The sequence below is a fragment of the Denticeps clupeoides genome, chromosome 4 (assembly GCF_900700375.1).
Source record: "Denticeps clupeoides chromosome 4, fDenClu1.1, whole genome shotgun sequence".
NCBI lineage: Eukaryota > Metazoa > Chordata > Actinopteri > Clupeiformes > Denticipitidae > Denticeps > Denticeps clupeoides.
The window spans coordinates 29,083,997-29,108,133 of NC_041710.1; the positions used below are offsets into that span (position 1 = coordinate 29,083,997).

Genomic DNA, 24,137 nt, shown 5'->3' on the forward strand with positions numbered 1-24,137 from the left:
GTAGAACTTTTTAAGCACTGTGCGGCTTCACGACGGCCTACTAGTCCCAGAAGGCATTGGTGATCGGCCACCCGGAAGTGCTTGTGTAACGCACCAATCAGAGCGTCACGCTGACCGGGAAAATGTTGTTTGAATTCACCAACCAGATCCGCGCGTCTCTGTCATTTAATCTGGTCTTTAAAGAGCAGTTCGATAGTAGCGTCTCCAGAGTCACGTGAGAAGTTGAGTTGACGGATCGAGGATTACGGTATGAACGTTTTTTTCTGCAAACACTGCATAAGTCGATTTAATGTAGTTGCTTCATGCGATTTATCCTGACAACGTCTTCCTTTTTTTATTCTCAGCTGCGACTGTGTTTTTTACTGCTCCGCGTCTCTTCTCCTTCCCCGATATTTGGCGTCGTTTCTGGTCAACAGAGGTTTTCTTGTGCTGTTCTCCGTGGCCTCGCAGCAAGATGGCTCTGTTCGGATTCGAGAAAGACGTCCACAACATTCTGAAGCTGGACATACCAGTCACCAACGCTCCCGTGGCACGCTGGCAAAGGAAGACGAGCACGTCCACCTCGGCGGCCACCAGCACCGGTTCACTTTCTCCTGGGAAATCTGGCAACCTGTCCCGGAGCACATCAAAAACTCCAAATAAAACCCCAGGTAGCCGGTCCCTTTATTTCTGTTTTAACGAATTTACCATCACATTTAGGTTCTGGTTAGTACATGGCTTTTACTAGGGAACTGGTTTATTATACATGGAATTATAATTTTTAATTTAGGCTTTGTTTCCTTAGGGAAAAAGACTCGGTGCACGCCCAACAAGGTGGGAGGTGACCGCTACATCCCAGCTCGAAACAGCAAGCAGATGGAAGTGGCAAGTTTCTTGCTGTCAAAAGAGAACGAGTCTCCTCAGACGAATCAGTCCAGGGTAAGCTGGTTTCCAGGCTTTAGAACCCCTCACTTTTCCACCTTCTCCACTAACAATGTCTGTGCCCTTAGATGAACAGGAAAGCGTGGTCCATGGCGCTAAATGGTTTTGACGTTGAAGAAGCAAAGGTTTTACATTTTGGAGGGAAGCCACTCATTGCCCCTGAAGGTAAATATCTCATGATGTCTTCGTCTTATGTCCTTCCTTCGTCTTCTCCAGTCAGGCCTTGCCTCAGGGGATCAGCCGGTCTGGTTGTCCACACTGGTGACCTGGTAACGGTTCCTGAGCACAATCCCCATTTACCGGGGCGTGGGGACGGCACAAAGACTTGCCTAAAGTTTGCAATCATCCCAGTGGTCTTTTTAAATCTTTTCAGGGTATCAGAACAACCTGAAAGTGCTGTATAATCAAGTCCCTACTCCTGCCTCTTCTAAGAAGAGTCGCTACATCTCCTCTGTCCCGGACCGTGTGCTCGATGCACCTGAACTCAGAGATGATTTCTGTAAGTGTGGCACTTTTATTTATTTATTTATTATTATTTTTTATTTTTTTTATTATTTCCTTGTTCTGTGCTCCATGTCTCTTGACTGATGGATTTTATTTTTTGGAATATAGTCTCAATCATTGACCAGCTTTGCTCATTTCATAGACCTTGACCTGATTGATTGGGGAAAACAGAATCTCTTGGCTGTTGCCCTCAACCACACGGTGTACATTTGGGATGCCTCCCAAGGTGATATTCTCCAGCTGATGAAGATGGAGCAGGAGGAGGACTACATTAGTTCTGTCTCTTGGAGCAAAGATGGCAACTTTCTGGCAATAGGGACCAGTGACTGTAAAGTGCAGGTAATGCGCGTGTTTCAGTTGTACGTTGTCTTAAAGCGTGAATTAATTAATTTATTATGTGTGTTAATTTTAAATGGCATCCTTTCAGCTGTGGGATGTAGAACACCAGAAACGGCTCCGCAGCATGACCAGCCATACTGCTCGAGTAAGCAGCCTCAGTTGGAATGACCATGTCTTGTCTAGGTAAAGGGTCCCATGCAAGTGCTTATGTCTTAGTAGTGAATGCTTTTCATTGAGACTGTGCGTTAATAGGCTCCACCTTGCAATCTTTTTCCAGTGGTGCTAGGTCAGGCCACATTAATCATCATGATGTCCGTGTAGCAGAGCATCACATATCCACCCTGAGGGGTCACACGCAGGAGGTCTGTGGGCTGAAGTGGTCCCCAGATGGGAAGTACTTGGCCAGTGGAGGCAACGACAACATGGTGTACGTCTGGTCTGGTATACAGGAAGGAAGTGCTCAAACGGCACTCCACAGCTTCAATGACCACCAGGGTGCTGTTAAGGTGACTTATGGCTCCCTACCATGCATATTCCTCAAATTATGCAGTAGTTTCAATCGTTTCCCTCTTTCTTAAACCTAGGCCTTGGCATGGTGCCCATGGCAGCCAAACATTCTTGCATCAGGAGGGGGTACGAGTGATCGTCACATCCGCATCTGGAATGTCAACAGTGGGTCCTGTTTAACCTCGTTGGACACCCAGTCTCAGGTAGACTATCCTTCTATAACTTTTTATAAAAAAAAATTCCATAATTTATTTTTATATTAATTAGTGTAATCGTGAAACTGGACATGACTTTTTAAATGGCTATTTGTGTATTAGCCCTAAATGTGCATCTTTTTAACCTCCAGTTACTGTGTTTTTGCCATTCATGGTTGAACAGTCTAATTGAATGTTCTCTCATTTTTACTCTTCAGATCTCCTCTCTGTTGTTTGCACCCAATTATAAGGAGCTGGTTTCCTCTCATGGCTTTTCTTTTGACAACCTAACAATCTGGAAATATCCTTCACTCACAAAGGTGGCAGATCTCTTTGGTAAGTTGAGTGAAAACTTTAACCTCACTAGTTGTCCCACAGACTTGTTCTGTAAACTGCTTTTTCTTCTCCTTCCCCCTCAATCTTGCAGGTCATGAAGGACGAGTGCTCAACATGGCCCTCAGTCCAGATGGCGCCACTATAGCCTCTGTGGCGGCTGATGAGACTGTCAGGCTGTGGAACAGTTTCGCGAAAGACCCAGTCAAGAAACCAAAATCTACCCCTAGCATAATCAGTCAGCTAATCAGATAATTCATATTTGCGTTCATCTATTCTATCCCCCCCCCCCTCGTTCAATCAAGCTTCTTGCTTTATATTGTAAAAGCATTTGTCACTTTTTTTTTTATTAAATAAACATACCTGAGCAGTTGTCTACTGCTTTGTGTGTTTTTATTTCACTAGCTAGAATTTATCCAATGAGCGAAATGGCAAGTATAAAATACTGCAACATTTATTCTTAATCAGACCTTCCTCTGATTAAAGGGGTCTAATACTTTATCTAACAATCGTTGTGTGCAGTGTTTCACAATGACTATTCCTTTCAAACCCATTCAAATTTGGTACAAAGAGTCCATTTAATAATGATTCACCAGCCCTCGACCACATTCCATTCCCCTGGTATAACACTCCAATTTGACATATTGGGCACATTGTGTTTGTGATTGCCTGGGCTGTTAGTTAGCCAGTGGTGTTTCCCAGAGGTGGCTGGGGGGGTCACCCATCAGGGTCAATCATCTCATGATGCCCTGTCACATTGTAGGCTTTTGGTTCACTAGTCACCAAGCCTGAAGCCTATATAATACCAAGAGTGAGGCCAAAACAATGTGGTATCTTGGTCCTTTCATACATGTGTCTTTTTGATTGGGTTTGGAAACCACTGCTATACTGATGCTGACACTGAAGATGTTTCTCAATGAAAGGATCAATATTCCAACATTTATCATCTCAATTTAGATCAGTGTGTAATCAGGTCAATTGCACTGAATGTAGTGGACAAATGTCTTTAAATTCAGCAGTTCTCAGTTCACATGTTTATAACTACAAAATCAGTTTTTACACAATTTTATTTACAAATGTGAGTTTTTTTGTTTTTTTTTTCTTATAGAAACTGTACAAAATGTACAGGCAGATATGACCCTGGGCTTGAGGGGCAACTGTGACACTTCTGGTGAAAGCATCAGGCTCCATCAAACTTTGTTCCCCCTTTCATTAAGTACAGACTCAAGCAAAAGGATCAACTCTCCACTTTGCTCTGCCATTGCAAAACAAATAAAATTGACACAAAACCAAGCAACTTCTCTTTGAATGTTAAAGCCTGGATTTTTCTTGTCACTTAGACCTCCTTGACCTTTCCTTGATGAGCACAGCTTGACATTGGCTATTGGCAAAAGCTCTTCAACGCTGGTACTTCCGTTAACATTTTCCTTCTTCAACACGGGCAGCCGCTTGCCCTTTATGTAGGCCTGAATCCAGAAGTTGGAGAACAGAATGAAGTGAAGTGAAGTGATTGTCACGATGCACACAGTGAAATTTGCCCTCTGCAATTAACCCATCACCCTGAGTGAGCAGTGGGCAGCCATGACAGTGGCACCTCAGTGGCACCTTGGCGGATCAGGATTCGAACCGGCAAACTTCTGATTACAGGGCCGCTTCCTTAAGCCATCCTGGTCACCATTATGGTATTCATGACGTTTATATGATGAAAACTCTTACCAGGTGTCAGCGTGATGTCCCACCACCAGATCCAGGGCATGAAAGAATGGTGGAAGACATGAAGAAATGTGACCTGGCTGTGCTTTTTCAGCAGCACAAAAAACACCTCTAGGACAACAAGCCAAATGGGAGGGAAAAATAATTAAGCATTTAATTATGCATTTCATATGTGTGTGTGTGAGTTTCAGTAGTATAAATGCATGTTTGTCAATTTCATATGTGAATGTGTATTTGTTTCACATGTGTCTGTGTAAAAAAAGTCTGAAATATTTCCTAAACGGCGCCTCATACATTCCCTTTGATGTGCTACAGTTATATCCATGGCATAGGACAACATTATGGTGTTTACTGAGGCTGAGACATGCTGTGGATGAGTAGCAAATTAATCACTGGACCAAATGGGAGCAATTAATAAATGAATAGGTATTTCTGGATTTAGGAACTACAGTGGCCTCTGCCCTCAAGGCAGATTTAGAGTTGCGTCAGCTCAGCACTGCTTTTTCTGTCTAAGCTGCCATGTCAATGGATGATCCTCTGGTATATGAAGAGTATGTTTTCACTGTTTCCTTGATCTGATAACATGAATTCAACCAAAAATCCTCGGGAAAAGTCTCACAGACCCATTTTCCAGCACTACAACTACAGCTTCAATTACAGTTTAAAAGCAACCACATATTTACTTGTAAGTGTAAGTGTCAGTGATATACACCTGCTATCAACCAAAGAAAACCACCATGATAATAATAATTTATGTAATAATAACAATAGCAACAATAAAACTAGCACATTCTCTCTGCTGGACTTTACAAATATTTACATACATCTTTACAAATATGTTATTAAATATTTGTATACATATATTAAAAATATATGTAAATTATTAGCTCTGCATTTTCCTGCAGTCACAGGTCAGCATTAGCATTAGCATTACCTGCCACCAGGCGTCGCCAGTCTGCCGCTGAACTTGTGACCTGGTTGTCTGCTTTTTGGAGGCGATTAAACATTCGTCACGTCGCTGAAGGCAGTGTGAAATTTTAACAATATATTATAAGAATATAAGGGTATAACAATATTCTGCTCATAATACGGCCTTTTCTTTTATGCTGATATTTGCAGACTGCAAAACCCACTATAATGATGTAGGACTTTAAATAACTATAGCTACTCTATAATTAAATTAATTAACGGATTACATGTAGGATGTTTACTCTATGCTCCTTGTAAATCCGTCTTCGAATTTCGCGTTTCCTATGTTTGTGGTTTGTCCCTGACCGGTTGCCGTAGAAAGTTTGTTGCCGCACAGGAGCGAAGTCGTTTGAAACGGGAACTAGTTAGCATGCACTCGAGACGTGAATGTTAGTAAAAGGTTCGACTGAAAGCTCGTCGCCAGTCATGGAGCACGGCTTAGAGATGTCCGCTATGATTCCCGCCCTGAAGGAACTCGCGAGGTGAGGGGACTGGCTTTCGCATTTTGCATTTCTCGCGTCTGCTGCGACAGTGGCGCTGTTGACGTCATATTTGTACACATTTCAGTTCTACTTCGGCGGAGTACAACCACGTGGTGCAAAAGCCACGACAAATACTGTGCCAGTTCATAGAGAGGATCCTGAAGGATGTGGATGTGGGTGAGTTTGGAATGTGTCGGCTTATTGACAAGTCATAATTCATAATTATAGTTCATAATTCCTGTTCCCGAGTCTTCACATTTCGATTGATGAATGAATAAATTAATAAAGGAATCCTATGCTCTTGTACTGCCGCTAAGATTGTTCTCATAACTCTTGCCTAATTGCCCTGAAATGCCTACATTCTGCAATTATCCGCCAACCACATGCCAGCAACCACATCGAGCATCAAAAGAGTTTTGGGATGCCAGTTTTTTTTTTTTTTTTTAAAGGTTAATATTAAAATATATTATTGCTGTAATGACTAGAAACCATTAATGATTGACTCTGTTCGTGCTTCTGCCTTTAGTTGCGCTGGAATTATGCAAGAAGACGAGCTCTCAGCCAGCTTCTGTGATGCTCCTGGATTTCGTTCAGCACATTATAATGTCGTCGCCGTTGATGTTCACTAACCCATCCTGCCACTTTGAGCAGTTTCGGGATGTTGCACAGGGTTGTGCTGGTAAGAGGATTTTACAGTGCCTATTTGTAGTTGGATTTGTTCTGTTTTCTTTCACACCTTCATAATCTGTTCTCGCAGATTTCAGCAAATGGATCATTGTCTGCCTGCTTCGGATAGTTGCTTCTCCTGAATGTTTGAACCTCCATGAGAAGATCAGCACTGTCGTTTGCTCTTTGCTGCATCTGTTCAGGGCTAAAGACCCCTTCATATTCAGTTTGCTGTCTAAAGAGATGGTGAGCTTGACTCAGGAGATGAAAAATGTTATCAGAAGACGGGCCTGCAGAGACTCCTTTACGTGGCCCGTTGTGGTAACTCACTTCACTGTGACATCCAGCCCTGCCGCTTCCTACCTAACACCCACTACATTCCAGCTTTTGTCAGTGGCTTCCGTGGAGACACTGCAGATTTCAGCAATCACTATTCTGACTGACGTCCTCCAAGGGGTTTACTTCCCCAGGGAAATAGGCGTTTTGTGGGAAATGGCCTGTTCCACCATGGCTTGCGGTAGCCCAAAGCTAAAGGCAGCTGCAATGACACTGTTGACCCGGATTGTGTCTTTAGGGACGTTCCCTGAATGCCACTCACAGATTTTCTTCTCTGCGGTCTTGCAAGTCCTTGATTCCATCATCGGCACTGATCAGACCACGCTGAGGATTTACGAAGAGGAATTTTACAGTCTTTCACAAACTGTCTTTGTGCCAAAGAGGGATACGTACCTCCTTTTTCAGCGGCTCCACCTGAACATGCTGATGGAGCGAGTTCACAGGCTGGTGGTGTCTGGGACCCTAAAGGAGCTTGCGCTGAAGAAGCTGAAGGCCACGCTAAGTCACATCTTCAGGTTCATCGTGGACTTTGTGCCCCTGGGTTATGAGACAGCAGTGCCAATAAGGATGGAGCGGGTCACTGCCATCTGCAGAGCTCTCATAAGTACCGCTGGCTCTCAGGCACATCAGGAGGTGAGAGGAGCTGAGATGAGATCAGGCGAATGATCCGTTCATTGCATTCAGTGTGTTTAATTTTTGAGAATTTATTTTTCTATTCTTTACTTTAGGGTATGGATGTGTATCTGTATGCTGCTTTGAGGACTGAAAGTAGGGCCATTCTCCAAGAGGTGACTGGCCTTTCTTCAGACTCCTGCGAAACCTGCCTGGATGTGGGTGAAACTCCTGCTAAAAGGGCTCACTTGTCTCTCCCAACCCATTCAAACACTGAGGTCAAATCTCAGCCAGTGTAAGACCTTTATTTGACCTTGTGGTTTTCACCTTGCATTTCTTTAGTTGTCTGTATCACTTGTTCTTTCTGCTAGTCAGGTGGAAATGAAGACTAGAAGCCAAGTTTGGACTGCTGTGGATCATAAGCTGGTAGCGCTGATGACTGGCTTGACAACCCTGACGGGTTCCCAGACGGTGTGCGTCCTGGAGGGCATAGCAGCTATCCTGCATTTAGCTGCGCTTTGCTCCAGGCCCGACCTTTCAGAGCTGAAAAGGTACACTGTCTCAGATTGTATAAATGAAACTGTTTACACTGTAGGTCACGTTTCAGTATTCCTATTATTTTCAGGTATTTTCCAGCCCGCTTGGTACTCATGAATTTATGCATTAATAATAAATTAATAACTTAAGTCAACTTTATTTTGTGATTTATTTTTTAAGTCAACTTTTATTATAGTTTATCATTACTTGTAACAAGACAGCAAGCACAATTTAAAATGACTTTCATATTCTTTTAAATCCATAGAATGGCATGTATCCAAATCAATTGTTTATTGAATTCTCTGTGTTGCTCTTAACCCCATCTTTGTGCCTGCAGCAGTGCTTATAGCACCCAAACCCCCCTACTGTGTGGCTGTAATGTACAATGGTGTCCATTTTCAAAATAGCTTCAAATTAGGATGTAAAACTTGTTTAAAACAAATTAGGATGTAAAACATGTTTAAAACAGGGCACCATTCAGCCTCTGAAACAGATAATTAATTTTTTTTTCTTTACCGGTCTTGGTGGTCCCCTAATACTGTATTTAAATTCACCCTTGGTGCAGAATTACAGCTACTTTGATCCAGTCCCACAATGAGATCGCGTCGTTTCGGCGCCTGTAGCTTAAAATGCAAATGAGGAGGAAAGAGGCGGGACGAGGAGGAGAGCGGCTTATTGAAGTTGAGAGGGCATTCGTGGAAATTACGTCATCAACACCATTCACCAATCACAATGTTTGGCGCAGACAGGAAGTCGTGTCGGTGCTTTTACAGAAAAAATACAATTATCTCACTGGTTCTTCAAATCCCACTTACTACCATTGTGTCACTGAGCAAGACACATAACCCTGAGTTGCTCCAGGGGGACTGTCCCTGTAACTACTGATTGTAAGTCACTCTGGATAAGGGCGTCTGATAAATGCTGTAAAAATGTAAATGACGGTCAGTGGAAATAATGCTTTTGTGAAAGGTTGCTAAATCTCTGGGCAGACAAAGCATGAGAAACAGGATGTAACCTTTCCCCTTATGACTTATTTCAGATCCAACTGTCTGAGCTGCTGCTCTCTGAACGGTGAAGCAGAAAGACGAAAACACTCTTTACACCTATTGCCATTTCTAGCCACTGCCGGACCATAGACAGGCTAGGGGAACACGAATTAATGTTAAATATATATATATATATTTTTTTTTATAGTGAAGTGATTGTCATTGTGATACACAGCAGGACAGCACACAGTGCACACAGTGAAATGTGTCCTCTGCATTTAACCCATCAGCCTTGGTGAGCAGTGGGCAGCCATGACAGGTGCCCGGGGAGCAGTGTGGGGACGGTGCTTTGCTCAGTGACACCTTGGTCACCTTTTTATTACGTGACCACTTCCTTAACCGCTAGGCCACCACTACCCAAAATAGTCTAACAAAATCTAACTTTCATGATGGGGGGCCTTTATGGGGAACTTTGATGTAACTCAATTTAATAGTGTGACCCAACTCATGTTTCAACTTGAAAGGAGCAGGGGAGAGTGCTCAAGCCATGCTGATAAGCCGGCAGAAAACAGCAGCAACATCACTGCGGTGCAGCTTGTGTGGTTCCAGCAGAGGACACTTGTTGAGGTGGTGGAGAAGTGCCATTCGGTGCTGTCCAACAGTGCTGCTGGAGAAGACCTAAAGCCATGTATGGACAGGGTCCTCAGAATCCTGGATGCCATACTCTACATGAATAGTAAGGATGTTGTTGTCATTATGGTTTGGAGGTCACAGATTTCACTGTGATTCCAGTGCACAGTGCATGACAAGTTACAAGTTTGTGTTCAGCTGAAAATAACCACTTGTAACCATGAAGTTAACAGGCGGAGTGACCCGAGGCTGTGCAAGATCCTCTGTACCTTACTGTCAGTTCCCTGGGTTAGCGAGCACTCTTCTCACTCAGTCTACCAGACTGCCGGTTTCCCCTCACATCTCACTGGACTCTCCCAGAAGTTGGCTGACTGTGTTTGTAAGCACTGCCCCCTTTTATATATATATTTTTTTAATATAATTTGCCTTTTCACATCATGCAAACGTTCACGTGTTTGCAAGGCCCCAAAATGCAGGCACATTGTGTGTTCCTGCTGTCCCTGCTGCCCAAGGAAGTGTGTCCTGACTGGCGTACAGCTGTGTACCGCTGGGCTCTGCAGAGTAAGAGTGAGGTCATCAGGGCCGATGCTGTGAGAGGCTTGCCGATCCTCCTGCACAACCTGGGATTCAAGGCCAGCAGCCTCATACACGAAAGCCTGATGTAAGTCGTATCGAACTGAACTCTACACTGTGTGCATGCAGCTCTCTTAGTGCCCTGTAACCTAACCCTTGCCTTTTGTAGGAGCCGACTGCAAGATGTTTCTCCACAAGTGAGGGTTGAGTTAGCTGGAATCTCGGGGCAGTTGGCCTGCTGCCTGTCTGAAAACTCTCAGCTTCAACAGCATCAGATGCTGGAAGAAACGGTCTCACCTCCCCAGTTCCTCTGCGCTCAGCTTGGAGTGGGAGACAGCCACTCAGGCAGGACCACCACCATTGGTGCTTCCATCCTGACTCCCTTTCTCGCACTTCTCAAACCACATGAGCCCAGTGAGGTTAAACAAGGTGAGACTGGTATGGCACTTGTGAACGTGCTCCTCTGCGCTAACTCTCTGTATTAACAGCTCCTTTTGTCCCCTCAATGTGTTTTCCAGCCTTCATTGCAAACATTGACCACCTGTGTAAGCATGTGGACATGGTGAACAGTGATCCAGATGCCAAAGCTCTGGTCTGTGCCTTTATCAACCTCATTGAGGACCCAGATCAGGAAATCCGCATGCTCTTCAGCAAGAAACTCAAGAATCTTCTGGAGTCCTGGAATGGTGATGACTTTCTAAAAGATGTAAGCTCACATGCTCCTTAAACTGTGCATGTAAGGAACCTTTGCCTTCTGGGTGTAAAGAAATAAAGATTATCTGTACCCCGGGCTGGAGAAACTACCCAACCAGCCCTTTTGGTTTGAGTAATGTCCTTTCTGAAACCCTGAATGTGGTTTATTTACCTCTGTCATAGCTTCTTGTTACTAGTCTGAAAGAAGCCTATACCAATGCAAAAGTAGAAAGAAACAACAGCCTGAGAAGCACGCTGATATTCACCACGGGGGAGATTGGGAGGTAATTTAAGGCTTGCACTACTTTCAAAATGAAAACCTGAAATACCAGTCAATAGTGTGGACGCACCTACTCATTCATGGGTCTTTAATTTTAGAACAAAACTGAAGATGCAAGACTATAAAATAACACACGTGAGGTTATGTAATAAACAAAAAAATTGCATCTAAGGCATAAAGAGCCACTCTTTGCTTTTCTTTACCACCTTAAGTTGAACAACAGGGACTGTTTCCAACAGTCTTGAAGGTTTATGCTGAACACTTTCTTATCATCTACTCATGTTAATGTGCATCTAATCAAGCGGCTTTTGATGATTATAATGGTGAACAAAGCAGCAAAGAGGGTAAAAAGAGGTGACTTGGGGGGGACGACTATTAATCAAACTTCACTTTCTCGTGATACATAAAAATACTACATATTTTTCTTGTATTGGATTCTTCAAAATGGCTCCATCTTAGTCTCCATAACCATTAAAGAGTAGGTGCGTTCAAATAATATAAGCACTGAGCCACAATTAAACTGTAATAACAATGTTATTGTTATCTGTAAATAGATTTTTGTTTTACTTTGGCAGAGCTGCTAAGGGGAGCCTGGTGTCCTTTGCTCTGCTGCGTCTTCTGCACTGTCTGCTCTCCAAATCCACTCAGGTGTCTGTTCTGGCCTACACTGAGATCCAGGCCCTTGCTACCTCCAGGGGTCTGACACTGCAAGGCTTTTTCAACCAGTACAGGAATCCTGTCTGCCAGGTACTTTTGTTTGTTTCATCTAAGCTCAGTTGATTTGCTGAAATTAATTGTATGTTCAACATATTGAAGGACTTGAAAACTTGAATAACTCCATAATTAAGTATATTAGTGCATCTTAAAATAGAGCATATGTTCATGATGATAAATTTTAGGTATTGCAAAATGTGATTTGCAATTTTAAATGATCTTTCTTTTGCTTAAAAGTTTCTGGTCGAGTCTCTGCATTCGCATCATGTGACTGCCTTGCGTTCAACACCTGATCACAGCAGCGAGGCCCTCCGTGAGCAGGTTGCCCACCACAGAGAGGTGGCCCTAGACATTCTCTCCCAAGTTGCCCACGTGTTTGAGTTTCCTGACCTCAACCGCTTCCTGAATGTAATATTTTATCCTACTTTTGCTTCTTGCAGTGTCCTTGAGTTAAAAAACCACCAGTGTCTTTTCTAACTGTGTGGTATCAGTTGGTTTCAGATGCGACGATGTGTCCAACGCAGGCCATGTACAGACCTGTCTCCTCTTTTTTTTTTCGGTTTCTGTCCACAGCGCACTCTTCAAGTCCTCCTGCCTTACCTGGCAGCCAAGGCCAGCCCTACAGCCTCGGTGCTCATCCGCACCATTGCCAAGCAGCTCAACGGCAATCGCCGGGAGATCCTCATCAACAACTTCAAGTACATTTTCTCCCACCTGGTGTGCTCTTGCACCAAGGATGAGTTGGAAAGGGCTTTTCACTACCTCAAGGTGAGACAACGTCAGGAGTGTAAAAAAAAACCAAAAAAAAACAAAGTTAGCATGTTAACTGAACAGAAACAAAAGTTGGAAATGACACGTTGGCTTCCTTCCCCGAGAAGAATGAGACTGAGCTGGAGCTTGGCAGTCTGCTGCGTCAGGACTTTCAGGGACTTCATAATGAGCTGCTTCTGAGGCTGGGTGAGCACTACCAGCAGGTCTTTAATGGCCTGGCCATTCTGGCCTCCTTTGCTTCCAGCGATGACCCCTGTCCAGCCCCTCAGGAAATCACCACTTCGGTGTGCATGGTGAGTTAGTGTGGCACTTGTTTTTCCTCCAGAACTCTTTCTCAAGCTGCAACCCTTTTCTGTAAATCTGTGCTGACTTTATTAAATTTTTTTTTTTTTTATCTGGTCTCCGTAGAAACAGTGTTATCCTTCTAACTGTATTTTGGTCCTGGGCTATAGGCAGACTATCTGCAGCCAAAGTTGCTTGGAATCTTGGCCTTTTTCAATATGCACCTACTGAGCTCCAGCGCTGGGGAGAAGGAGAGGAAGAAAATGGTACTTGTCTGTTCTCAAATTTTCAATAGTCATCTGAACCATTTCTGTTGTATATGTTGCCACAAATGTTTACCTGCCTTTACAGGCTCTGAACAGCTTGATTGCTTTGATGAAACTGATGGGGCCGAAGCACATCAGCTCAGTCAGGGTGAAGATGATGACCACACTCAGGACGGGCCTGAGGTACAAGGATGACTTCCCTGAGCTCTGCTGCCAGTGAGTCTCTCCCATACTTTATTATATGTGCTTTTTATAAAACATATATTTGATTTAGCAACTGAGCCACTCATATCGACCTTAACGCAAAATTAATCTTGATCTTAACAGAACGTGGGATTGTTTCGTTCGCTGTGTGGATCCTGTTTACCTGGGGCCGCTTCTTAGTCATGTGATAGTGGCTCTTCTGCCTCTCATCCCCATCCAGTCCAAAGAGACGGCAGCCATCATGCACTTCCTCATTGTGGAAAATAGGTATTATGTTCATATTAACTTGTGTTGTGCTGAAAACAGCTCATTATTGAAGATTCAATAATCACATAGTTGTACTGTTTAGTTTAATCTATGGTCTGATTGCTCCAGGGAAGAAGTGCAAGACTTTCTCCATGAAATCTACTTTCTTCCTGACCATCCTGAACTTTCAAACATTCAGAAAGTCCTTCAAGACTACAGGAAGGTTGTAATGTAAACTACAAAATAAAATCCATTCCAATCTAATCTGATCTCACTTGATCCAGCGTGACAGTTTGATTCTCATCCACAGGAAACCTCCAAGAGCACAGACCTGCAAGCTGCGCTGCAGCTCTCCATGCGAGCCATCCAGCATGAGAACATGGATGTACGCATCCACGCCCTCACCAGCCTGAAAGACATGCTCTACAAGAACCAAGTAAGAAACCGGGGAACCAGGGCTCCACGTGTCTTTTTGATCCAGCCACATGCTAAGCAGTTCATCTTCGCGCTCCCTGTCAGGACAAGCTGCTGAAGCGTGTGTTGGACAGCGAGATGGTGGAGCCAGTCATCTCACAGCTGGTAATGGTGCTGTTGAAAGGCTGCCAGGATGTCAACCCTGAGGCAAGACTGTTGTGTGGAGAGTGCCTGGGTGAGCTTGGGGCCATTGACCCGGGCCGGCTGGACTTGTCCACTGCTGACATTGAGGGAAAGGGTTCCACTTTTGTGGTAAGTGCGGCCTTCCCTTCGTATCTGTTTATGTTGAGGAACATAATGTGGAAATACCTAGTTTGTGACCTAAATGATTAAGAGAAATATTATTATTACCATAATAATGGTAATATTAAAATAAAAATAATTGAAAAAAAAAATGTGAATAAAAATGTAGCCTGCTTTTTTCGCAGAGTGGAATGGATGACCCCAATTTTGCCTACGAGCTCTTGACTGAGCTAACAAGAACGTTTCTAGCCTATGCTGATGATGTCAGAGCCCAGGATGCAGCAGCTTATGCTATGCAGGTACAGTGAAGTGTTCAATATCGGAACTCATGTTAATGAACATATTTGGTTTCTCACCACTATGATCTTTTATAGGAGCTTTTGGCCACATATGAGTGTCGAGAAGGCAGGACCGACTCGCCTGGTCGGAGGCTGTGGAGACGGTTTCCTGAGCAGGTTCAGGAAATCCTTGAACCACATCTGAACAGCAGGTTCATTAACATATGCAGTCAGTAGAGGCTTGATGTGATATATAACACACAGGACATGACTGACAAAAAATAAGAACAAAAAAAAATGCAAAACTGTCCATTTGTGTATAGCAATTTATTGATAACATTGGAACCCATCTGAAAACCATACTTTAATGTAATTGCACAATATGTTTTAAAGCTACTTATTCATGTAAAACTTGTGTTTCAGGTATAAGAGTTCACAAAAGGTTGTGAACTGGTCCAAACTAAAGAAGCCAATATATCTCAGCATTCGGGGGAGCAAGTTTTCAGACTGGTCTGCAACATGGGCTGGCTACCTCATCAGTAAAGTGAGTTTTTTTTCCATTTGGATTTATTTAGCTGTGTATACCAGTTTCTGCATGATCTGAATTTCATACCTTTTTACAGGTGAGGCATGAGTTGGCGAGCAAGGTGTTCAGCTGCTGTAGTTTTATTATAAAGTATGACTATAAAGTGACCATCTATCTTCTGCCTCATATTCTGGTGTACATGCTTCTGGGCTGTAGAGAGCAGGAGAAACAAGAGGTATAATATCATGCAGCTTAAATATTGTAACTATCTAACTTTTTAATGTCTCCATATATTTATGACACTTGTTTTGGCTCCTGCTTTCGACTGATACATGATTTGGGTAGGTAACTGATGAGATAATGGCAGTCCTAAAGGAGGATGACCAGCGCGTCTCCCAGCTGCAGGAGGCAGCATCCAGCCTGAGCCAGCTCAGCACACAGACTGTCTTCTCAATGCTGGACCATCTAACACAGTGGAGTCGACACAAGCTGCAGAGCCTGAGTGGAACAAAGTCCTCCAGCCGCAGCGCATGTGAGCAGCTGCAAACCTCTCGCAGTGGTCTGTGCCACTACAGTCATATTACAACACATTCCACATTATTACGATAGGATTAATAATGTTATCACATTTAGGGCATTTATCAGACGGCCTTATCTACAGCTGCTTACAGTCAGTACAGGACAGTCCCCATGGAGACACTCAGGGTTAAGTGACTTGCTCAGGAACACAATGGTAGTAAGTGGGATTTGAACCTGGGTCCTCTGGTTCATAGGCGAGTGTATTACCCACTAGGCTGCTACCACCCATTAACCTTAATTCATGGTGTTGAAGCTTTTTCATACATAATAGTAAAAGAGCACTAATTATGATAGCTGATACCAACAATATTTCCAGTCATATAAGCTAGGAAAGTACAGTGTTACTGTGTCTCACTGTGGTGTTCTATGTGTGTATGTTCTAGCCTCAGAAAACAGTGAATACCAGAGTGTTGTATCCTTCCTCAATGGCATCCCTCAGGACTTGCTTGCCAAAGCCTCCTTTCGCTCCAAAGCCTACACACGTGCAGTCATGCACTTTGAGTCCTTCATCATGGAGAAAAAGCAAAACATCCAAGATCACCTTTCCTTCCTTCAGGTGGGCCTGTAGTTCTGTGATCAGTCCAAAGTCCCGACCCATACATGTATTTTAACATTGACTGTTTATGTTGTTTATGATGTCAGACATTGTATGCGGCCATGCATGAGCCCGACGGTGTGCAGGGGGTGAACGCTTTGCGTAAAGATGAGCCTTCTCTCCGAGAGCAGATCCTAGAGCATGAGAGCATTGGCCTGCTACGTGAGTCTACTGCCTGCTATGACCGTGCCATCCAGCTTGAGTCTGACCAGGTATGTCCTGCTTTATGTATATGTAACCCTAACAAAAAAAAATATATATATATATATATATATATACACACACACACACACACACACACACACACGTATGTTTTTTACTGTTGTTGTTGTTGTTGTTTAGATTGTACATTACCATGGAGTAATGAATTCCATGCTGGGCCTTGGGCAACTGTCAACAGTTATTACTCAAGTCAATGGAGTACTGGCAAACAGGTAAACTTGAAATGGTTTGCATGTATCCAGCCATGTATTTTTTGCATAGAATTACATTCCATTAATCTCTTAAAGAATGTTACTTTTGTAAATGTCCATTTTAAACAAGGTTCCATTTTGCCCTGTAGGCCTCATTGGAAATCAGATTTGAACACCTATCGAGTTGAAGCAGCATGGAAGCTATCAAAGTGGGACCAAGTAGAAGATTACCTTGCCTCGGGTGAGTTTAATAGTTACCATAGTGATTCTTTATGGTTGTATGCATTTTTGGAAGAAATTTCTTTCACAACTTTTTTTCTCCATTATATTTTAACCACTAGATTCCAAGTCCAGCACATGGGGAGTAAGGCTTGGTCAAATGCTAGTTGCTGCTAAAAGACGTGATGCAGAAAGGTTTTACGAGAAGCTGAAAATTGTGAGGAAAGAGCAGGTCGTTCCATTATCTGCTGCCAGTTTTGAGTGTGGGACCTACCAGAGAGGATACGAGTACATAGTGAGGTATGAATTAAGGCTGCGCGGTATAAATGATATGTGATATTTAAATTTGTCCAACAGTAGAGATGCTCAGTCTGGACCACCGCAGGTACCAATTGGGTACTGACAGCACACATGGAAATGACCAAGGGTGATTGTATGATAAAATCTATAATTATGATATATAAAATAATATTTATATTTACATAATAACTCGCACCATTATGGGTGTGATAGAAAGCCCACTTTCAGTAGAATTGCCCAGATTTTGTTTTATCTGGTGTGTAGTTATGCTATATGTTAATGTATCTGTAAAAGGTTTATTATGCAACTTCCTATTACATTGCCTTTGCTATGGACACCTATTACCCTTTCAAAAATGTTTCTTTTATACTTAACAAATTATATACTGCAACAAATACTGCCGACAGTCTAATGTTAAATTTATATCACAATAAGAATTTTATGCCGTATCACACAGCCCTAGAATGAATAATAATAGCTTTGTAACTGCACATTCTGCCCATAAGCGAGTTCATTTTAGCTATTTGACATCAGTCACTTTGGTTTCTAATCACTTCTATTAATTTCTGTTATTTATATTTCTTTTAGCATTATCAAAATGAGCTTTTGGTGACCACTATTATGATCAGAAATTATATGTCTGCTTTCTGAATGATCTACCTTACCTTGAGCTTTCTTTTTTACTTTTTTGTTTTGCACCTCTGGGTTCTTTCTCAGGCTGCACATGCTTTGTGAGCTGGAACACTCCTTCACCGAGTTGCTTCAGTCATGGAACATGGAGACTAAAGGAGAGGGGGGAGGTGATCCCAAGGACCCGGAGCCCATGCTCAACTGGGACGCCCGCTTGCTCATGACCCAAAACTCGTTCAGGGCTAAAGAACCAATCTTGGCTATTCGGCGTGCTCTCCTCAGTCTGAGCAACATGTAAGATATGATTTATGTTTGGCAATGCTAGAAGGGTTGTGAAGCTTTTCTGTGTTGCGTGTTCAGTGTATTTTTAAGATAATCCACAATGACATCTGGTTAGGCCCAACTGTGAGGAACTGGTGGGCGAGTGCTGGCTGCAGGGTGCCCGGGTGGCGAGGAAAGCAGGCCATCACCAAACCGCTTTCAACGCCCTCCTCAACGGGGAGAACGCCCACCTCTCTGAACTCTTTGTAGAAAAAGCCAAGTGGCTGTGGTCGAAGGTATGAACTCGAGGTGTGAACCTTCACTGGTCTCATTATTCGATTGAATAATTTTCAAATACAAGAGGTCTCGTTCACCCGTGTGGACTGTCAGCGTTTAGTCTGCGCTCACCTTGTAACAGTCGTACATACTGGTAGTTCTCCTTTTAAATGCACACCTTTCTCTGCATGGTTCACCAGAGTTTCCTCCGCTACACGAATCAAACCCATTACAACCTGAAGCCACAAACGGCAGAAAAAAACGCCTGGCTCAGACGTCCGTGGCGTCAGGTGAACACGGACTGAACACAGACAGGCTGCTCATTGGAGAAAATCAGCCCGAAAAATATGCGTGTTGTTCTAAACCGCTGGTTTAGATCTGTGGATAGTCAGATATGGTTACGATCAGCTTTTCCTCCATTCCCGCTTTGATTGTATTAGTCGCACAAAAATACATCACGGTGCGCAGCGGTCAAAGTTCAGCACATTTCAATGTTGACCGTGGGTGCAGCACCAGGCAGCGTGAAACTCCTACCTGGATCGGCACTGTACTCAGATCAGGCAGACACAGGAACTACCGGATTTTTTCTACGGCTGGTAGTAGCCTAGCGGGTAACACACTCGCCTATGAAGAAGACCCAGGTTCAAATCCCACTTACTACCATTGTGTACCTGAACAAGACACTTAACCCTAAGTGTCTCCAGGGGGGAGACTGTCCCTGTACCTACTGATTGGCGTCTGATAAATGCTGTAAATGTAAATGTACCGGCACTACGTTTTAACGAGAATTTCTATGCCGCCGCCAGAAAATCACAAAGCGATGTCATTATGATGTAATCGATTATGTTCTGTACTGCATTGAAATGGCCACATCTGCATCAAGATGCATCGGTTATACCATTAATTTCTACACCACTTGTTTCCCATGCTGATCCTTTATGTAACTATTTTGGATAACGCCTCACTGTTTGTGTCTCGTGACAGGGGGATGTGCATCAAGCTCTGATTGTCCTGCAGAAGGGGGTGCATCAGTGCTTCTCTGATGAGCAGCTGCTCACCGATCCCAAGAGGATCCAGATCAAGGGCAAAGCCATGCTGCTGGTGGGGAGGCTCATGGAGGAGACTGCCAACTTTGAGAGCAATGCCATAATGAAGGCATACAAAGTATGACTTGCAATAGAAATACAATGAATGAATGAATTTTGTGGTTTGTGTAGTGTTTAGTTAAAATGTCCAAAATGCATTGGAAATCTATGAGAACTTTTGTTTTTTAAATGTAGGAGGTCACCAATCTTCTGCCAGAGTGGGAGGATGGCAACTTTTATCTGGCCAAATACTATGACAAAGTGATGCCAATGGTCACAGACAACAAATTGGAAAAACAGGGCAACCTGATTCGCTACATCATCATGTACTTTGGAAAGTATGACTGTGCATTTTCATCTTGCTAATGACTAACATTTGATTCTGCATTTGCTTTGTGGCTAAATGTTATTCTCCTGTGTTTTAGGGCTTTGCAGTTTGGGAATCAGTATATCTACCAGGCCATGCCACGGATGCTCTCCCTGTGGCTTGATTTCGGCGCAAAAGTGTACGAGGTTGAAAAAGGTCAGTAATGGACGATTCAGTATCAAACAAAAGTACAGTACTATGAATGATAATATTCCGACACTTGTTGTAAATTACATGGCTTGCTTTTGTGGGAGGAAGCTGGGCGCTCAGACCGTGTTCAGATGCGTGGGGAACTGGCGAAAATCAACACCACCATCAGCGAGCATGCCAGCAACCTGTCGCCCTATCAGTTCCTCACTGCCTTCTCGCAGCTCATCTCTCGCATATGCCACTCCTGTGATGACGTGTTTGCCGTGCTGCAAGAGATCGTGGCCAAGGTGTTCCTGGCCTATCCGCAGCAATCCATGTGGATGATGACCGCTGTGTCTAAGGTCAGAAAACATCACGGTGCATGCAAATGTGCTTCGCCTCAAAATGGCCACTTTGATCGTTGCTGCCAGTAGCATCACGTTACGGTCAAAGTTTTCTTCGTATTGTGTGCTTGCTTACAGTCATCCTATCCAACTCGCATGAACAGATGTAAGGAAATCTTGAGGAAGGCCACCACCCTCAAAAGTTCTCTGGCGAAGTTCATAGGAGATGCCAACCGGTTAACTGACAAGTTACTTGAGCTCTGCAACAAGCCAGTATGGTTTTTTTTTTTCTTCTCATTGGTTGGAACTGAACGTAAACCGAAACCTCATAAATAAAGGTAAACCTTATACGTGTCATTTCCAGGTGGATGGGAATGGTGCCACCCTGAGCATGAGTGTGCACTTCAAGATGCTAAAGCGTCTGGTAGAGGAGCCCACCTTTAGCCAGATCTTGATCCCACTGCAGGCTGTGCTCATCCCCACCTTGCCCTCCACTGAAGGGGCCAACCCCAACCATGATGCGTTCCCTGGACACTGGGTCTATCTTGCTGGCTTCGATGACACGGTCAGCCGCCACTGTTCTTGGGAAGATCTCTAGTAGAAATCCAGGAACTGGGGTGACAACACTCAGGCTGTTTTGTTTGTTTGTTTATTTATTTATTTATTATCCAGGTGGAGATCTTGGCTTCTTTACAAAAACCTAAGAAGATCTCAATGAAGGGCTCAGATGGCAAATGTTACACCATGATGTGCAAACCGAAAGATGACTTGAGGAAAGACTGTAGGCTTATGGAGTTCAACTGTCTCATTAACAAGGTAAAATCATCAGGAAATCTAATTACAATAGTGGAAATAATAATTAAAAAAAAATAACATTAAAAGTATTTGGTGCTTTTTATTTCATAATCATTTTCTTCTACAGTAGTGCAATTTCTTACTTCTGTCCATGTTACAAGACAACACAAGCAAACACCAAATGTGTTTTTTAAGTGAAAGATTTTTTCATTAAGGGAGTAAAAAAAATGTTATGGCCCTGTGTGACCAACTTATTGCACTCCCGGTTAAAACTTAATAAATTTAGGTTTGATGAAAAACTATTATTTATCACTAGCCACACCCAGACCTGATTACTGAAATCTGTCCTCAATTAAGAAATCACTTAAGGAAGACCTGCCTGACACAGAACAAAAGACCCTCAAAAGCTAGACATCATGTCGCGATCCAGAGAGATTCGGGAACAAAATAGAAAGGGAGTAATTGAAATGTTTCCTAAAGCTTTGCGACTTCAGCGAGCCACAGTGTGAACCATTATCCACAAAAACTTGGAACAGTGGCGAACCTCCCCAGGAGTGGCCTGCCGACAAAAAGTTAAGATCAGCATTCATGGCTCCACCATTAGAAAGAAATCCCCCCCCATGTGTCCCATTACACTCGGCATAAGAGTAGAACTGCTTTTCAGAAAAAGAGCTTCATACAAACACATACAAAATGTGGTGGTGGTGTAATGGTCTGGGGCTGTTTTTGCTGCTTCGAGACCCGGAAGACTTGCTGTGATCGCAAGTTATCACAAATGCTTAGAAATTGTTGCGTAAGAAACAACTGTATATTTGACTTTTTTTTTTCTGTTCATCAGCATTCATACTTTCTTTTACTTAATGTTAGAACATTCCTTAATATTCCTAATTCCTAAATATTTTTAAATGTTTGATCGGTTAACAGCTGCACTCTGCCTCTTTATTGAAGCATAACTTCCTCTTCTGTTATTAGTGCCTGCGGAAAGATGCTGAGTCCCGGCGAAGGGAGCTTCACATCAAGACTTACGCTGTGATCCCACTGAACGAGGAGTGTGGAATCATCGAGTGGGTCAATAACACGGCCGGACTGCGCCACATCCTCACCAAGCTGTACAAGGAGAAAGGTGAACTCTGCGAAGGCCTCATTATTTCCAGCCGCTTTTACCTGTTACGCGTGTAATATGTAGTATTAGAGTCTTATATGTTTGACAGGACTACATCTGACTGGCAAGGAACTGCGGAAGTTCATCCTCCCCAAGACAACGCCCTTTCAGGAAAAGTATAAGATGTTTAAAGAGGTGCTCTGTGCTCGCCACCCTCCCGTCTTTAATGAATGGTTTCTGAGGACCTTCCCCGATCCCACTTCCTGGTAAATTTATTTGCGCTCTTAAAATGAAGCTGCGCTAGAGTGTGTCTTGTAAGGTTCTCCACCACGCTGCGCTTTTCTCCAGGTACAACAGCAGATCCGCGTTCAGCCGCTCCACCGCAGTGATGTCTATGGTCGGCTACGTCTTAGGACTGGGTGATCGACACGGAGAAAACATCTTGGTTGATTCCCTGACTGGCGAGTGTGTCCATGTGGATTTCAACTGCCTTTTCAACAAGGTTAGACTGATAGCCAGTGCCATTGACAACATATGCCAAAAGACTAATAAAGTTCAGGTTTAATGGAATTGAAGTTTGATGTACTTTGTCGTATGGTTTTGTAAGCTGCAGTGTGTCCTGGTTTAGGGTGAGACGTTTGATGTTCCGGAGGTGGTCCCATTCCGACTGACTCAGAACATGGTGCATGCAATGGGGCCCATGGGCACCGAGGGGCTTTTCAGGCGTGCCTGTGAGGTCACACTGCGCTTGATGAGGGATCAGCGAGAACCCCTCATGAGGTAAAATATATTAGCACGCAAAAGAATAGTTCGCACTTTCCAATGAAAAAGAAATCAGATAGACCATCAGCAAAAGAACACACCTAACTAGGTTTTACCATTTTTGGTTTAAAGCGCCACCTTCAGTCTTTTGTTATGCGCAAGAACTGTACTGTTACAAGAGTGTTCTCAGTGGATCTGGGGCTGTACCGCTGCACTTGGTGTGCCATTCAGGACTGTGCGTCCGCAGTTAAACATAACTTGTCCCCAGAACCAGGTACACGCAGTCACATGACTATGCGAGGGCATGCAGGATGTGCTGTTGGCCACTAACTAATAATTAAAGTTTAACGTGAGAGAGAGGATCAAATCGACTTTTAAATCTGTGGGCAAATGAAAGTTTTGTCTTCTGTCCTAGTGTCCTGAAGACGTTCCTCCATGATCCCTTGGTGGAATGGAGTAAGCCTGTGAAAGGCCCTATGAAGACCCAAGCCAATGAGTCTGGAGAGATTGTTAATGAAAAGGTAGAAATTAAATACAGGAATTCCGAATGTGAACGGCAGTTCCATAGCCGTACCTTTTTCATTTTTTTTTTTTTTGCGCTTTACAGGCAAAAACACACGTTCTGGACATTGAGCAGCGACTTCAGGGAGTGATCAAGAACCGGAATAAAGTGATGGGCTTACCCCTGTCCATTGAAGGACACGTGCACTACCTCATCCAAGAAGCCACAGACGAAAACCTCTTGTGCCAGATGTACCTCGGCTGGGGACCATATCTGTGAATTTTTTTTTTTTTTTTTTCCTCAATCTACCGCATTTGTAAAAATATTGACCGTGTTTATAGTTTCTATAATAAATGTTATTTCACCAGCAGCTGGTTGGTTAACTTTGTGTTAAGATGAATTTATCGACCTGGGCGAGTTTTGCGATGCTGCCCTCTGGTGGATTTTTATTTGTGTTACGTATAATTCTCTCATTTCTGACCTCCTATATCGTGTATTT

General features: G+C 43.4%; 2 protein-coding genes across 6 annotated transcripts; both read left to right on the forward strand.

The window, feature by feature from the left end:
- Window positions 1–137: 137 nt before the first annotated feature.
- LOC114788925 (cell division cycle protein 20 homolog) lies at window positions 138–3,082 on the forward strand. Its single transcript, XM_028977876.1, has 11 exons — window positions 138–247; window positions 345–650; window positions 785–918; window positions 990–1,086; window positions 1,295–1,420; window positions 1,568–1,764; window positions 1,853–1,947; window positions 2,042–2,270; window positions 2,349–2,474; window positions 2,684–2,801; window positions 2,893–3,082. The coding sequence occupies exons 2-11, from the start codon at window positions 455–457 to the stop codon at window positions 3,051–3,053; spliced, it is 1,479 nt and encodes a 492-aa protein (XP_028833709.1). The 5' UTR covers window positions 138–247; window positions 345–454; the 3' UTR covers window positions 3,054–3,082.
- A 2,678-nt stretch (window positions 3,083–5,760) lies between these two features.
- Window positions 5,761–24,008, forward strand: atr (ATR checkpoint kinase). 5 transcript variants are annotated; one of them, XM_028977857.1, is made up of 47 exons: window positions 5,761–5,962; window positions 6,048–6,139; window positions 6,489–6,641; window positions 6,720–7,597; window positions 7,693–7,871; window positions 7,948–8,127; window positions 9,624–9,835; window positions 9,956–10,108; window positions 10,192–10,390; window positions 10,472–10,731; window positions 10,821–11,008; window positions 11,179–11,279; window positions 11,851–12,022; window positions 12,227–12,397; window positions 12,563–12,757; window positions 12,868–13,053; window positions 13,213–13,308; window positions 13,394–13,524; window positions 13,636–13,779; window positions 13,888–13,981; window positions 14,069–14,194; window positions 14,278–14,484; window positions 14,661–14,774; window positions 14,850–14,965; window positions 15,177–15,297; window positions 15,377–15,514; window positions 15,625–15,811; window positions 16,242–16,414; window positions 16,501–16,665; window positions 16,796–16,887; window positions 17,016–17,107; window positions 17,208–17,385; window positions 18,103–18,309; window positions 18,413–18,572; window positions 19,537–19,716; window positions 19,833–19,975; window positions 20,063–20,160; window positions 20,263–20,495; window positions 20,616–20,750; window positions 20,842–21,042; window positions 21,150–21,293; window positions 22,245–22,395; window positions 22,484–22,640; window positions 22,723–22,876; window positions 23,003–23,154; window positions 23,552–23,657; window positions 23,744–24,008. In XM_028977857.1, exons 1-47 carry the CDS (start codon window positions 5,868–5,870, stop codon window positions 23,915–23,917), a joined length of 7,983 nt encoding a protein of 2,660 aa, XP_028833690.1. In that variant the 5' UTR covers window positions 5,761–5,867; the 3' UTR covers window positions 23,918–24,008. The 5 variants fall into 5 exon arrangements, 4 of the variants coding, with proteins under 4 accessions (XP_028833690.1, XP_028833691.1, XP_028833692.1 ...); XM_028977858.1 differs by having other exon boundaries at window positions 9,630–9,835; XR_003749590.1 differs by lacking the exons at window positions 23,003–23,154; window positions 23,552–23,657; window positions 23,744–24,008 and having other exon boundaries at window positions 22,465–22,640; window positions 22,723–22,857.
- Window positions 24,009–24,137: the final 129 nt, after the last annotated feature.

What these genes read in the sequence shown, in the direction of transcription:
- LOC114788925 (XM_028977876.1), top strand. Translation starts at nt 455, where the DNA reads ATGGCTCTGTTCGGATTCGAGAAAGACGTCCACAACATTCTGAAGCTG. An exon ending in TGAACTCAGAGATGATTTCT is followed by an intron (nt 1,421 to 1,567) that starts GTAAGTGTGGCA and finishes CTCATTTCATAG; the next exon opens with ACCTTGACCTGATTGATTGG. An exon ending in AATGACCATGTCTTGTCTAG is followed by an intron (nt 1,948 to 2,041) that starts GTAAAGGGTCCC and finishes ATCTTTTTCCAG; the next exon opens with TGGTGCTAGGTCAGGCCACA.
- atr (XM_028977857.1), top strand. Translation starts at nt 5,868, where the DNA reads ATGTTAGTAAAAGGTTCGACTGAAAGCTCGTCGCCAGTCATGGAGCAC. An exon ending in GCCCTGAAGGAACTCGCGAG is followed by an intron (nt 5,963 to 6,047) that starts GTGAGGGGACTG and finishes TACACATTTCAG; the next exon opens with TTCTACTTCGGCGGAGTACA. An exon ending in GGGCTTTTCACTACCTCAAG is followed by an intron (nt 12,758 to 12,867) that starts GTGAGACAACGT and finishes TTCCCCGAGAAG; the next exon opens with AATGAGACTGAGCTGGAGCT.